Source organism: Pseudochaenichthys georgianus, chromosome 14, assembly GCF_902827115.2.
Source record: "Pseudochaenichthys georgianus chromosome 14, fPseGeo1.2, whole genome shotgun sequence".
NCBI classification, from domain to species: Eukaryota; Metazoa; Chordata; class Actinopteri; order Perciformes; family Channichthyidae; genus Pseudochaenichthys; species Pseudochaenichthys georgianus.
In genome coordinates, this window is record NC_047516.1 from 11,685,618 (window position 1) to 11,701,869 (window position 16,252).

A 16,252-nucleotide genomic window follows, 5' to 3' on the forward strand; every position below is an offset into this window, starting at 1 on the left:
CTTTCTGCAGCCATCGCCTATCGGCCAATATATGAACTGCAGTGTGTGGCACTTCCGTATTGGCTTCCCGGCTCTTCCCCAGAGTTTGCCGCTTGGACTAAACCCACGTTCACACTCAGCTGTGGAGATGACCAGAGTGTTCACTGCTTGAAGGAGGGGTTTCAGCTCTTCTGGTGCTGGTGGTATCATTTCATCAACAGTTGTGAGTCTTACCAGCTAGCTAACACGAGTGAAAAACGTAGCTAAACTCCAAACTAAGTTGTTATTGTTGCTTATGTCCATAGATTCCACTTTTGGTGAGTAAAGTAATGAGTAATGACTAAGATTACTGACTCTTGACTTACCTGAAATGTTATTTTTAGTATTTTTAAATATGAAGTCCCTCAGATCGCGTTGTCCTCCTGGTCGCTTGGCCATTGTGATGACCGCTACCTGCGCTTCTGGCATCGATCAAATAGGCGCATCACGGCGCTCTGGCGCCCTCTAGGGCACTTGCATCGCATAGCGTCAGTGACTTGGTAAAAATGTCATTGCGTGTGTGCGTGCTCCCTCGCCCACAGTATTTTACTCAAAATGCGCACAATTAAATTTGAAATAGCAGTAATACCAGTGCCACGTTCATTGATACAATTATATAAGGGATGGAAAGGGGGAATGGCAGTTTTAGAAGGGGGATGATTTTGACCGTTTTTATTTCAGGGGGGATGCCATCCCCCCTCAACTCGAGTACTGATTATAACGATATGAATTTGTCCGTGAACGATATCATATAAATACCCCTGCACGCCAGACTATTTCCTACAGTATGTGCAGGAACTTCCTAGAGTGTTTTTGTCTCTGTGACAGCGACGTGCAGTCAGGGGACGCAGAGTCTCACCTGTCATACTCCAATGTACGGAAAAACAACTAAAGAAAAACTAAATAGTAATGATAATAAAATGTCTCCACTGATCTGTGTTGTAAATTTGATTTATGTATGATTCCAATCGCTTTTTATAGTCAAAATCAACAAATTTGATGAGCTCCGCTACAACTACGGGTAGCGATGAGAAGTGAGGCAGGGACGAGCTCTGCGTCTCGTAAGCCCACAGTAACTGGCTGGAGTGCGGGCACTAATTTAACGCGGGCACTTATTTTGTGAGCGCACTCAAGCCAGTTACTGTGGGGTAAAGTGAGGCACAGATGAGATCTGCCTCATCTCAGAATACGTCACCCCACAGAAACTATAGGTTACTTACGTAACCCCAGGGCTCGGAGTAACATGAAGTGAGATGTCTCACTATGGGATGCGCCTCATCGCGGAGCAAACAGAAGCATCAATCTCATTACGCCAATCCTGATTGGCTGGTGATCTTGACGTCAACGTCAGGGGAAATCACCCCCTATAAGTAGCCTGCGCCACGACGCATGCGTCATTGAAAATAAGCACCTCTTCTCGCTTCACCATAGCAAGGAGGGCCGTCTGGTGAGACATCTCACTTCATGTTACTCTGAGTGCTGGGGTTACGTAAGTAACCTATAGTTCTCATTCATAACACTCCGTTCGATGTCTCACTATGGGATATTGTAGCTCCCGTATTGCCAGACGAGCTTATCTCGAAGATCACCGATCAACCAGAATTTAACAGGTGGAGTCCCGACTCAACAAGGTGCCCAGCACTGCTCGGGCCACGCTTGGAGCGGAGACGTCCAGCCTGTAAAAGCGGACAAAAGTGAGCGGCGAAGACCAGCTTGCCGCTGCACAGATATCCTGGATGGAAACACTCTTGAACAAAGCCCAGGATGTAGCCAGGCCCCGAGTCGAGTGAGCCCGCAGACCCGAAGGTGCTTGCAGATTCTGACTCGTATAGGCCAAAGCAATCGCCTCCACGATCCAGTGGGATAGTCGTTGCTTAGTAACAGGCTTACCCTTGTGAGGTTTAGCCCAGGACACGAAGAGTTGGTCATTAAGACGAAGCTCTTTTGATCTGTCCATATATGTGTGCAAAGCCCGGACTGGACACAATAGATCCTGCTGCTGCTCCCCGGAGGAAACCAGCTGCGGAGGAAATGCCTCAATGTCAATCGGGGTACACGAACCAACCACCTTTGGTGTAAAGGCAGGGTTGGGTTTCAACAACACTCTCGTTTGCCCTGGGGCGAACTGAGTGCATGAGGGATGTACAGACAGTGCATGGATATCACTGACCCGTTTGGCGGATGCCAGGGCCAGTAACAGCACTGTCTTGAGTGACAGATGTTTCATGTCAGCTCCTTCCAGGGGTTCAAATGGGGTCATTTTGAGCCCATTTAAAACCACTGCCAGGTCCCATAAGGGCACCAGCGACCTGGAGACAGGGAGGAGCCTGCGCGCTCCCTTCATAAAACGGCAAACCAAAGGATGTTGGCTAGCTGTCTTACCCTCAAAGCCCACATGGCATGCAGCAATAGCAGCCAGGTACACCTTGATCGTGGAAAAAGCTCTGTGTTTATCGATCAAGTCCTGTAGGAATGATAAAATCACCCCGACAGGACATTGAAAAGAGATGTGCCCTTCTTGAAGGCACCACTCCTCAAACACCCTCCACTTACAGTCGTAAAGAGACCTGGTGGAGGAAGCTCTCGCACTCTGAATAGTGTTTATCACCTTCTGAGGGAGTCCCACTGTATTCAGATTGTACCACTCATGGGTCAGGCCCATAGTGCCCCGCGCTCTGGGCGTGGGTGAAGGTTCGCCCCCCCCCCGCCTGAGACAATCTGTCCCTGCGTGGTGGGGGCTGCCACGGCTGCCCGCACAACAGCTGATATATCCCCGCCAGCCCGTATATTGCGGGCTAGGGTGGAAACATCAGAGTAAGTGTGTGGCGTTGCTCTTTCACTCTGGCCGGAGTTAAGGGGAACAGAACCAGGGGTGGGAACGTGTACAGAGGACCCGGAGCATTGAGCATTTTCTCCCCTTGCGAACAGACTTAACGCGGCTCCGCCGTAACGCACCCACAGCGGACTCCCGATCCTTGGATGAGGAGTCCAGTCTGCATAGAGTGGTGCACCCTTTGACAGTAATTCTGTCCCTAGGTGCATAACACCCGGTACTTGTGTCGTTCTCAGAGAGAGGAGACGTCTGCCGCTCCAAGGGATCAGTTTGTGTGCCAGTGTGTGTGACTGGAGACAACGCAATCTCCCCTGGCGGTTCATACACGATATCGTGTTGTCTATCCTCACGGGGACATGAAGTCCTCTGAGAGAAGGCAGGAAGCATTTTTGGGTGGGGAACACCGCTAAAAGCTCCGGGTAATTTACGCGTACCCGCTGGAAGTCTCTGTTCTAGAGACCTCTCACCGGGCGACCTTCGTAAGTCCCCTGTCAGCCCGTCTGACCTGCGTCCGTGGTGACCACCTTCCGTGAAAGGACTGCACCCGTAGGCGCGTCCCGCACTGGAAAAGTCGGGTGTAGTGCCACTACGCATTTCATAATCACCAAAACTCTCCGTAAGCCGTGGCGGGGGTTTAGTTTTATTATGAGGCCCATGTTGAGCGGGTGCTTTACGAGGACATTTTCCCCCGTAATCTGACTCCGCTCGGTGGGCATTATAGATAAAACCCTTCTTTCTAGGAGAGAGAGAACCTTTCTCTCCAGAATGTGGGTTGACTCTCTATGGGTTTGTGTGTTTTGTGTGACATGTGTTTTGTGCAGACTTGAGGATGGCGTTGAGGCATCTCTCGAGGCGGCGGGGACACATTTAGAGCCGGGGAAGGAACTTCCAGCTCCGTCACGGAGGGGAGAAGGAGGGGCTGTCAGGCCGCTCGCTTCTTCTTCCTCGCCTGCTGGCCGAAATTCTGGGTTGGCTGTGCCTGGGCTACAGCCGGAACTGGAGATGTTCTAGACCAACTCGCCCTCGTCTCCTGCCTGGGCTGGGGACTCGGGGCGGGCTGCGCCCTCTGCTGTCCTGGTACTTTGAACCTAGCAGAGCGCGGTGCAGCGTGGGCGAAGGGCCGCCGTTGCAAAGGCCGCGGCTGGACCCTTCGAGGGAGACAAAGGTGGAGGGCCTTGTCTTCCTTCTTTTTCGACTCGCACTTCCTCTGCATGGAAGCGAGAGCGGAGCCGAAAATCCCCTCGGGAACAATGGGCATGTCAAGCACATCTTCCTTTTCCCGGTCTGGGAGGTTGGTGAGGTTGAGCCATCTAGCTCTTTCCTGCACCACCATGATCCCCATTATCTTGCCCGTGGCCTGGACGGCGCAGCGTTGGACACGGAGACAAATGTCTGTGACCACGGCTATCTCGTCGAGTGGCCGGTCCAGGATTGCTCGACATATCCTCACAGAGCTCCGCTTGGTATGCGGTTAGCATCGAGGAAACGTTCAGAGCCCTGGCGGACAATGCTGCAGCTCTGTAGGCCCGTTCCGTCATGGTAGACTGGAATCGGTCCGTTTTTGCTGGCAGCGTGGGGTTCCTGCTTGGTGGCTGGCCCATCCTCAGTAGGAGGTGGGCTGCCACCAGCGGTTCCATAGGTGGTATGTGGAGCAGGCCGAGCCTCTCCATACCGTCACAGTCAAGGGAGTGGGCACCCTGGATTGGGGCCTTGTTGCTAAAGGGCCGGTCTCTCCACGAGACCGACACCTCATCCAACATCTCCGGGAAGACCGGGAGGAGTTGCCTCTTTGCCCTCGTTGTTTGGGAAAAAAGTTTTCCCTCGTAACGGGACCTGGAGGTCTCCTTGGCCACTTCGGGCCATGGGATGTCTAGTTTGGCCGCAGCGCGCTGACACACGGCTTGTAGGTCCATACTGAGACAGGGCGAAGCTGGTGTGCTGTCGCCCGGGGGAGCAGCCATCGCTCCCGGCTTTGCAGCCTGAGTCGATGACATGAAGATGTCGTCTTCCTGCTCATCCGAGTCAGACAGGAGGAACTCAGAGGTGTACTCTTCGTCCTCCATGTAGTCTAACTCCAGGACATCTTCCGCGGGTGAAACCATGGTGAGGTCCAGTCGGGAGCCCCAGCTTGGTATAGCGTGGGGCCCCGTTCCCGCGTTTCTTGCCGCCACCGGATCTCGGCCTGATATGGCGCGGGATTCCGGTTCTGCGGGTGCCGCTGTCGGTGAGCCCCAGACCGCAGTGAGGGGCTCCATCTCTGCGGCAGATGTCCCCGTGTCTTGATTGCCGGTCGGCAGATCAGTGGACATGAGGGGGTCCCGTCCCGACAGGTTAACTTGTTGCGCTAACCTTCGGTGGAGGCTCTTCACGGTGAGGCGGGCACAATGTCCGCACAAGCCGGGGTTGTCGATGGCCTCCTGGGCGTGTTCCAGCCCGAGGCAGGACGAACAGATCTGGTGTGAGTCTGTGCCTGACAGTGATGTACCTGAACGCGTTCAATGAACGATCGTTCATGAACGCGTTCATATTTTGGGCAAACGTGAACTGAACGTACTGTATTTCCGCTAGATGAACGTAATTGAGAACGCGTTCATTCTCAGCGCTGTATAACGGCGTTCAAAAGTGCGTTCATTCTCAGCACTGTATTATAACGGCATTCAAAAGTGTGCCAGATTTCATATGCCTTTCAGCCGAAAACCCAGTTAAAACACACCGTAAACAGGCTTCAAAATAATGCGGAAAACCACCCAATTTGGCAACAGCAAGCTGCCTGTGACGCGTACGCGCCTGTCACCCCTGGCTGTCGCACTAAAATATAAATATACTAAATATATCAGACTCCTCACAACAAACAATGTGGAACCGCGGAACCGGCGAGCATTGAATGAATGAATGAATGAATTAGTATGGACGAAGCCGAGAGCAGCTGCAGCAGCACTCGCTCAGAGTGAGACTCTCCGGCAGGGGTGGGGAATCTCCGGCCTCCGGGCCGTATACGGCCCGTGAGACAATTTGGTACGGCCCTCGAGGTAATTTATAAACACACGCAAAAAATAAAAAAATGAAAGAAATCTAGACCGCAAAATAATTAAACAAGCAAGTGCCTGTTTTTCCTGGCCAAGATCAGGGTCCTTGAACACACCTAACGTGTCATCACGTGGTATATGTCTCGACTGACAGGGGTGCAGTTCTGACGGAGAGCACCAGAACGCCACTCCAGCACTTCAGAAATGGCAGAAAGTCCATACACATGCCGCAGTTTCTGCGTGTCTGTGTCTTTAGTTGAAAGCCCAGTGGCGATCTGCTCATTTGTCATACAGTCAATAACTTTGTTGTTATCATTAGCATCTGGTTAGCTAGCTATGCTAACGAATATAAGAAGCTTTGTCTACAACCAGTGAGGTAAAGGCACATCTTTCTATGATCATTATAGTTATAAAAAAAATAAGAGAATAAAGTAAACAGGTATAAAATACTATATGACAGTTATTAATAAAGAAGAATACAGTTTGAGCCCATTAACATCGTACAGGAGACAAATAATAGCTCGCAGCAACGTATTGAAAAAATAACTATGAACTATGAATTAGTTCATTTTTGAAACCATGAACTTTAGTTCAACATTTTGAATTATGAACTATGAACTGAACTAGTTCATTTTAAAATGTGTGAACTGTGAACTGAACTAGTTCATGTAGAAAGTGAACTTTCCCAACACTGGTGCCTGACACTTTCAACCCGCAACCGCAGCGCCGAGCCTCCGAGTTCCTGACTCCTCTGGTGTGAGGGGGAGAGGCATCCATCTCGTTCGCCGTGAGGCGTGGAGAGGGTCCGCTCATGACAGGTACGTTCGAGAAAAAAGTGTTTACCGATCTGTCTTTAATCCGGGGGGAAAAGGACAGCGTGGGTCTTTTTTTCTCAAGGATAGTACCTGGTATGGTAATATTACAAGTTAGCGACTGGTGTGTTGCTAACTTGAAGTCAAAACCTTACCTTACTCCAGAGGAAGAACGGCGAGGTTGACTATAATACTCCTCTGTGAGAGAATAGGGTAGCCGGCTAACGCCCGTCGACCGAAAATTAGCTTTGGGTTCAGTCTGTGGACTGTTAAGCTAGCCCGGCTACCGTTCGAGATGTGCTCTGAAGCGAGAAGAGGTGTTTGAATGACGCATGCGTCGTGGCGCAGGCTACTTATAGGGGGTGATTTCCCCTGACGTTGACGTCAAGATCACCAGCCAATCAGGATTGGCGTAATGAGATTGATGCTTCTGTTTGCTCCGCGATGAGGCACATCCCATAGTGAGACATCGAACGGAGTGTTATGAATGAGAACTGGCTGGAAAGCGGGCTCTAAGCGCATGCCTGCACCATCTCACTGTATGTCACCAATGTAATGTTTGTAGATCCCTTTATTACATTTATCCTCGCTATCCATAGTCTCTAAATAACTTATTTCACGTATATATGATATTTAGGCTCGCTGGTCTCATCGTACAATGGCAATGAAAAAAGCACCAGGGGAGGCAGCCATAACCTCTGCCGCACTGAAGGGGGCGCAAGTGAGCACACAGGTTCTTGTTGCTACTGTTAATCTACGCAGAGACGGTAGACGCAAACAACAAACTAGACTTTTGAAACTAGAGGAAGATAAGGAGGACGTTTACAAAAAAGTAATAGAGATTGTTGTCCAGAAGGATAGCATGGACTTCATCTTCAAGTCAAGGTAAGACCCCAATTGTAATAAAAATGGGATCTTACTAAGAGAGAACAATCCAATATTTAGATTTTGGGTATCCTTTTGTTGAACGGTGTAGTGCCGAGAGACGGGAGTCGGAGGCGAGGTATCAAAGTAACATGTGTACATTATACAGTCCATACTACATACATAGTGATGTACATACATACTGTTAGAAATTAAAATCAATGTTGATATGGCCTAATTTTGAATTAAATACACTATTTAATTTAAATCAGTTTTATTCTGAAAAAACCGGAAGTTCACACTAAACTTAATACTTTTATTCTGAAAATTCTTCGCATGTGGCGAAATGCTACGTTTTCAAACCGTGAATCGAAGGTGAAATGACATGTGATGTTGTACACTGAGCACACTGGGATTAGCACTCATTTATTGACGCTGAATAACGTTTATCAGGGAATGTTTAAATAACCACAGACACCAGAATATATACGTAAGTGCTAGTTTTTTTGCGAGTCCAAGTACCGGTTCCCGACGTTCCGGTTTTAACTGGACTTGAACCGAAACTTTTTACAAGTCCAGTACCGGTTCGGCGTACCGGTACGCAGCACTAGTTACAAGCTATACTTTTATAGCAGGAAACGGAAGTGGCGAACCGCCAAATAGAGACCAAGGAGTTCTCTGTCGAAAGCGCTGTACTTGCGCTCCCTGGGAGTCAACTGGCGACTGAAAAAGGCGAGCGGTTGCCAGGCGCCGTCGACCCATTGTTCATGCACCGCGCCCACTGCGTAGTCAGACGTGTCGGTGGTGATAGCGATGGGGGCCCTGTGTGACGGGTGAGCCAACATGGCGGGTTCGCTCAGGGCGGCTTTGGTGGCGTTGAAAGCGACCTCCCTTTCAGCCGTCCAGTCTATGGCCTGGCCGGGGGACTTGTCCCTGAGGGCCTCGTACAGCGGGCGCATGGTGTGGGCCGCCCGGCGGATGAACCGGTGATAAAACGTCACCATCCTGAGGAACTCTCGGAGCGCCCGAGCTCTAGGTGGTCGTGGAAAGGCAGACACGGCCTCCACTTTCGACGGGAGGAGGGCGGCCCCATCCTTGCTGATGAGTTGCCCGAGGAAATGGATGGAGGACAACGCGAACTGACACTTCGCCGGGTTGATAATCAGGCCGTGTTGGTTGAGCCTCACGAAAAGGACCCGGAGATGTGCCTGGTGCTCTTCGGAGGAGGAGCTGGCGACCAGGATGTCGTCTAAATAGACGAAGATGAATGGCATGTCTCTGAGCGCTGAATCCATCAGTCGCTGAAAGGACTGAGCTGCGTTCTTAAGTCCAAAAGGCATACGCAGGAACTCGAAAAGCCCAAACGGCGTAATTACCGCAATTTTGGGGACATCCGAGGGGTGCAACGGAACCTGGTGGTAGCCCCGCACCAGATCCACCTTGGAGAAAACCAGCTTGCCCGCCAGGTGTGCAGAGAAGTCCTGGATGTGAGGGACCGGGTAGCGGTCTGGCGTAGTGGCGTCGTTAAGGCGGCGGTAGTCACCACACGGTCTCCAGCCACCGGCTGATTTAGGGACCATGTGAAGCGGCAAAGCCCAAGGGCTGTCTGAGCGGCGGATGATGCCCAGACGCTCCATGTTCACGAACTCCGAATTGGCAACTGCCAGCATGTCAGGGTTGAGCCGCCGGGCCCTAGCGTAGACAGGGGGGCCTTCAGTGTCAATGTGGTGCTCTACCCCGTGTTTGGTAGTGGCAGAGGAAAAGGTGGGCTGCGTCAAGTCGGGAAACTCACTGAGAAGGTGCTGGAACTTGTCGCCCTGTGAGAGTGAGCTGGAGAGCCCGCTGAATGACGCCTCGCCGCGGGTACACGTGAAAGAGGCAAACGTCAGTGCGTCCACCAGGCGGCTGTTCTTGACGTCCACCAGCAGTCCGTGAGCGCACAGGAAGTCTGCGCCGAGGAGAGCGAAGGAGATGTCAGCCGTGACGAAATCCCACTTAAACCGCTGACCCTCGAAGCACAGGTCCACTGTCTTTGTGCCATAGGTGCGAATAGGGGTGTCGTTAGCGGACGTTAACGGTGGGCCGTGGCCTCCATCGGCAGCGTCCTCCACGGTAGCCGGCAGGACGCTCCACTGGGCTCCTGTGTCACAAAGGAGTCTGCGACCAGAGAGGGTGTCCCTGATGACCAGGAGCCGGTTGGATGTGCCCACGCTCGCGGCCACTACCGAGCGCAGGCCTTGGCGTTTCCCGTTACCTTGTAGGTGCAGGGAGGACGGCACATCTTCGCTTTCGCCCCGTAGCGTGCATGGTAATAACACACTGGAGTTGCTGACGTCAGCCCCGGAGCTTCTGCTAGGTGGCATGCCTGTACCAGGGAAGGTGCCGCTGCGTGGCGGGGCCAGCACCTCTGTGGCAAAACGCTGGGTTGCCAGGAAGAACCGGTCGGCTTCTTCGGCCAAAGCGTGGGGCTCAGTAATAGCCGTGTTAGCGAGCGCTGTCTGTACATGCGGCGGCATGTGCCGAAGAAACAGTTCTATGAACAACAAATTAGGTTCTTCCGTACCCAGCAGGCTGAGCATCATCTCCATGTGGTCAGAAGGCTTGTTGTCCCCCAGGCTATGAATAGCGAGCAGGCGTCGGGCCCGTTCCGACCGTGACAGCTCGAAAGTCTTTAGCAGGAAAGCCTTGAACGCTGCATATTTATCCTGGGGAGGAGGAGATGTAATAAAGCTCACCGTCCGGGTCGCAGTGGAGCTCCCCAGCGCCGAAACAACGTGAAAATAGCGTTCTGCGTCGTCAGTCACAACCTGTGAGGTTGCCAGGCAGTCAGCTTAGACTACTTTTAAACAACAAGTATGTGAAGGATTTCCCTCTAAGTAAAAGCCACACGGACAGTTTCAAAGTAGTTGTATTGTTCATAAATACTTTTGGCCATGTAGTGTATGTTCATACTGTACCATCTTTCTAGGATCTCTGTGTTTATCCCAGATTGATCATAACATAAAGTACTTTAACATTATTTTTGATACATATATAAATGAAGGCATTTACTCTTCATGCCGGGCTGTTTCCCTCCCTTTGACATGCATACAAACGCACACTGTTGGTCATTGTATGTGTGGTAATGTGCATTTGTCTGCTGGTTTGATACTGTAACTGACATGAAAGCCTCTGATGAAACCTAATTAATCATTCAGAGCATGATTTTAACTCACAGCAGAGAAGCAGACATCATTAATATCATGCCGTCCTTCTCACACACTGTTACATCACTCTGTCTTATTTCATCCAATATTTCAGTGGGAAAGAACACCATGTTAATGTCACAGTGCTTCAACCCAATGCAGACTGGCAGTGTGGGCATAAAAAAGTCGACTTCTTTCCAATGTTGCAATTCTTAAAATACGGTATAAGGTATTTTTTATGCTGCAAGCCCTATCTGTGTAACCTGCCTCTGAGTGAGCATTGCATCTCTTTTTGATGTTTGCAGAAGTGATCCCATGGATTGGAGGTTCAATAAATTCCATAGTCAGGAGATGTTCAGTCTTGAATTTAGAAAAACAAGTCAGGTCTCTGTGTGTCAGTCAAATGGTATCATGATATGTCAACAGGTACCAAAACTCAAACAAATCTTATTGTCACAGTCTTTAAATTCCAACCCTGACCCCAATATGAGTGAATTGAAAATACAATTAGAGAAGGGATCTTACCATGTTCATCCAAGAGTATGTTGTCAGGTTTGATGTCTCTGAAAGGGAAAACAGTTCAGTTGGATTAGTATGTTTCCCTGTATATTTGTGGTTTTATGTAGAAAGTAAAACCAGAATCAGATTGTATTTGTCATTCATGAACAGATCTTTGAAATTCGTATTCATATTGTTTGGAGAACAAGCAGTACTGGGATTTGCACATTGCTTTTAGTAGAATAGAGTCAGTGCTCGAGTCTTAAGGCTACAGCAGTTAAAATGTGTAAAGTGAGAATATGAAAAAAGCCAGTCTAGTATAATTAGTTAATACTTAAGCGTCCTTGATATGTATCAAGCTTAAACCTTGGTAATCCAATGCAAAGAAGCCCAGTTTGGTCTTTAAGGCTTTTTCTCATGACTCAAAATGGATTATAAACTATTTAGTATGAGGTAACAGTACAATGCTGTTCCTGTGGGCGTGGCAGATTGGTTATCTTTGTTACATAATTACTTTGACATTGTAGACCAGCCCTTTTAGTTAAAGTAGGTAGAAAATGCAAGGTTTTAGTTGCCTAAATATAAGCATGACATGACACATTATAAAACATGCATACAAGTTGTTTTTGGATCATTTGAATGTACTGACAAACAGCCTGCTTATTTGTTTAAGTATGCAAATGTTTAGTGACACCATAAGACAGCCAGAGGAATTATTTAACACGGCAACTAAATATATGAAAATTCTGCCAGTGGTGTCAGACTGAAATGACGCCATTAGTAACACAAGTCTCATCAGATCATCTCACATCTGGTCCCGTGAGATTCATTATGGGAAATGTGCTTTTAGAGTAGTAATCTTCAAGATCCTTCATTTTGGCTTGTGGTAAAATCTATAATGATAAGCACATATTGTTTCAGCAGCGCTCAGTCCACCTGTGACTCAAACCCAGTGGGTGGTACTTCATATCTCATTTACCGCTGATGACGCTTGAGTTTCTCCAGGTGGCACCCTCATCTTTTTCTGTCCTTCCATGGAGGTTACATTGCTCATATCAGTTTAGTTCTTCTTTTACTTGTTCTTAACAAACCACTTTTTATACTGCTGAAGTAAACAAAACTCCTCCTGTGTGTCGAAAGTCTTACCGAAAGAACTACGTGCTCAGATCATCAAATTCAAAAGCTTCCCCGAGGTGAATGTATAAGTAGGCTGACTCATTTTTTATGATGAGTCATTTCACTTCAGGAAAACACAAAAATGGACATAATACAGTAGATCGAACCATTAAATGGTACTCTGCTGCACTACTTCACCAGGTGGGGAAAACAAATGGAAAAAGAGATAGGGCAGCAGGTTAGGCTGTGGGAGTGGATGAGAAACATGAGAAGAGGAGCAGGTGTAGACTGAAGCTCTTACTGAGGGCACAGCTTCTGCGTCATCTTTTTTTTCCAGTTTCTCTCCGTTTTAAACAGATGTTTTGTCTGCACCTATCTTCTTTCTTTAGATTTATACACATCAAATCCAAATGGCATCCGGAACCAAACCATTCTCTCCAAGTTGTTTTTTTCCAAGTTGTTTTTGGAAGCAGAAAACCAGCTGTACATTTGAATATGTATTTGCTCTGTTTTTAAGACTTCAGTAACTACTTACTTGTTCCTTATTGGAAACAGTGTAGGATTAATGGATTACATTTTCAATAAAATGACATTTAGTTTCCTTACAAACATTTACACAGTCTTTTTTAAATTGTCATAGCCCAGTTCGTGTTTGATTTACTGCATTCCTTTTTCCATTTTCCATCTATCTACTTCTGGATGTCTTTTTTTGTTGTTTTGATGACACATTTGTGGATTGTTGTTCAATTCCCTCCTTTCTGAATCCCTCTATCTTCTCATAAATCGAATGCACTAGGGATAGTCTATTGATTTATCTGCTTTGTAGCGGAACCATAAAAAGTGAATAATAGAGACAATACATTTTCTCAACAGATGTCAAAGCCACACATCCTGTGGATTCCCAAATTGTTACAAAGTGTCATAAAGACACCAGTGATAATACAAACGTCCCAGCTGACCTGATCAGCTGATATGAAGAACAGTTCAGAGCTCAGTGACATCCCTCCTGGCTGTTCATTTTTAATTCAAAGCTAAATTATTCTCTTCTTTCTTCTTATTTCCGCTGATCTTTATCTGCCCTTGAAACGTTCTCTTTCTTGTATGACCTAACACTTTCTTTGCCACCCGGGTTATTCCTTATAACATACGCACTTGCAGTTATTTTAACATTTCACCTTTTTAGTCTCCACCACTGCCCACTGACACACACAGACATGCCTTTACCACACAATTCAAGTTTGAGAGACTGTCAGACTCTGATATTTATTATATTTTTAAAGATTTGTATTTAAGAGTTTTTTCATCCTTCAGTAGTTGAAAGGCTCGGTGTGGTTTTCGCTCCTCTTTGTTCTAGCTTATCTGGAACGTGACCCCACAGATGTAAAGATGCTTTGAACTGGAGAGACAATATTTAATATTCAGAGCCCCTCTCAGATGTTCCACTTGTGCATGATGGTCAAATGCAGTGCTCATTTTTAAATTGACATCAACATTAACGAACGATGACAGTTTAAATTGTTAATACATTAGCAGTGAGTGAAATTAATGTGCTTTTTTCAAGATCATGTTTGAAATATGACAGACATTTTAATCAGGCCAGCAGGGGATTCCAGTACACAAAATAATGCGTAATGCAGATACAAAGGTAACAAAATGGGCCTTTAAAAGTAATCATTAACATGCAAAATATAAATTAATATGCTCTCCTCAAGGACACCAGGCTTGAGTCAGACATCAGTAGATTTACATGACATTAAAAAACAAACAAACAAATTCAGACTCGTCAAAACTATTTTTTGTTTGCCTTTCCACTGTTATTACAATCACCAACTCTGGTTTGAATGAGAGACTGATTAAGTGAAAATTACATATTTTTTAAAATCTGCTTGTGGTGTTAGGGTATGTCTTTGTACATCCTCAGTGTTAGACAGTAGGTGTCTCCTCTAATTGAGTCCACTGCCCTGTAGGACCCCAGCAGCATTTAGCATATCAAAGGCCAACCTGCGTTTTGCGTGTCTGTGTGTGCACAGGTGTGTTTCAGCAACACACTCATGGAGACAACCTGTAGCATGGCGCTTGGCTCTGGGCAGCTTTGGCGGGTTGAATGCGCGGGGGCCCAGGTGGTGGGGAGAAAGGTCGACCATGTAACCCTTAATTAGCTGACATTTGCGTCAAAGGCTGGCACTAGGGGAGAGAGGAAGGGCACGTGTCACGGCTAAAAAAGCAGAACAAGGAGGCATCTTTTCTAGCTAAAGGCCATGCTGCCATTGTCAAGCCACAGGACAAGAGGAGACAACTGGCTGTAGAGATAAAGCAAAGCAGAAAGCCTCATTAGGAGGTGGCGAGTTGTAAAAGCCACGCTGCTGAGGTAGAGGAGATGATGATGATGATGATGATGATGATGATGATGATGATGATGATGATGATGATGATGATGATGATGACCGGGTCTCCTGACAGTGGAGATTAATACAAAACGCCCCTTACTCCTTTAAAGAAATGGGTATAGCCATACTAGTTTGAAACACTAACTTGCACCACCAAGGGTGAGACAGATGGAACATGTCACGAGAGCAGATGTGTCTGAGTGCAAGACATCTGCATTTGCATTAAAAATTCAGTGTGGTTCAACACTGTCAGCTACAGCTCTTGATCACATAATCATGACCTCCTGGTGTCTTCAGATTAACACTTAAAACAGGCAAAGTGACTCTGCAGTAAACTGAAAAAGTGAATGTTGAGCACATTTCAATTTAATATTTGTTCTTTCTGCTAAATTATACAAGTATTGTTTCTACTAATTTTACACTTTTGTTATCCATTGAGATTCGAGGAAATGAGGGTTGATCAAAATCGTGTCAGCCTCTCATCAAGGCTCGTTGCATAAGCCTCCTACAGCTTTCTAAACAAACATGGCTTTTCAATGAAATGTTTCACTTGTCTCTGAGTAAACACAGAACAAAGCTGCCTGAAACTGCAATTATTGGCAAACTACAAAGAGATGACAAATGTTTAACAAGATGCACAAAATACGAAAATGAGATTCATTAAAAACATCACAGAAAAAAAACAAATGATTAGTCTAAGAAGCCTTGGATTTAGAATGTGTAGCGGTTTTGCATAAAAAAGTAAATATTTTATAATCCTTATGGAGACTTATGTGGCTTATTCTTACAGTCACAATCAATACTAAGTTTCTCAGTTTAATAATCTATGAATTAAATTATATTAGGAGGTAATTATCCAGCAAAATAAGTCTTTATATCCAAAAAATAAAGACACAGTGAGAAGTATACAGACAGCTCTGTAATGATGTTGTATGGCTAATATGTTTTTGTTCTTTAAAAGACTAAAGTCTTTGGTTTACCCGTGCAATCATTTTTGATGACTCATAAACATTAGAAACACTTTTGAGAAGGTTTCATAGAAAGGAATTCCATTGATCCATTTTCCCATTGATAGAATGAAGTTGTTAAATGCAGTGTGAATTGGAAATAGACTTTCTTTTACTAAAGCGAAGAGAAGAGTACTTAAAGCTGTCACCTGCTCATTTCAGCTGGCAGTTATGCCCTGTGTTTATTAGCTGGTATAAGTGCTCTGCAGCTTCTATAAGTGAGAGAAACAGATGGATGTGTTGCCGCCCCGGTCACACGGAGCTGTGTGGAGACGGCCTGCTTGGCGAGGTGACACCTCAACCATCTGCAAGCATTTACTACTTGGAACGGGATGCTTTCAGAGGTGACACAACAAAATGGCGTCTAGATAACACTGTCAGAGTTGGATGAGATGAAATGTGATGGAAAAAACTATTTGAGGAGATACTTGAATTCAGCTTCTAAACTGAGATCCTGCTCGGGTTCTGACAACCACCAAATCATGACAGCAATTTGTATTATGTCA

General features: G+C 46.9%; 1 protein-coding gene across 1 annotated transcript in view; it reads right to left on the reverse strand.

The window, feature by feature from the left end:
* stk32a (serine/threonine kinase 32A) overlaps positions 1-16,252 on the reverse strand; it is a 100,104-nt gene that overhangs the window by 36,925 nt on the left and 46,927 nt on the right. Inside the window, exon 6 of the mRNA XM_034098424.1 lies at positions 11,264-11,301. Coding sequence (XP_033954315.1) covers positions 11,264-11,301 — 38 coding nt within the window. The remainder of the gene's footprint in view (positions 1-11,263; positions 11,302-16,252) is intronic.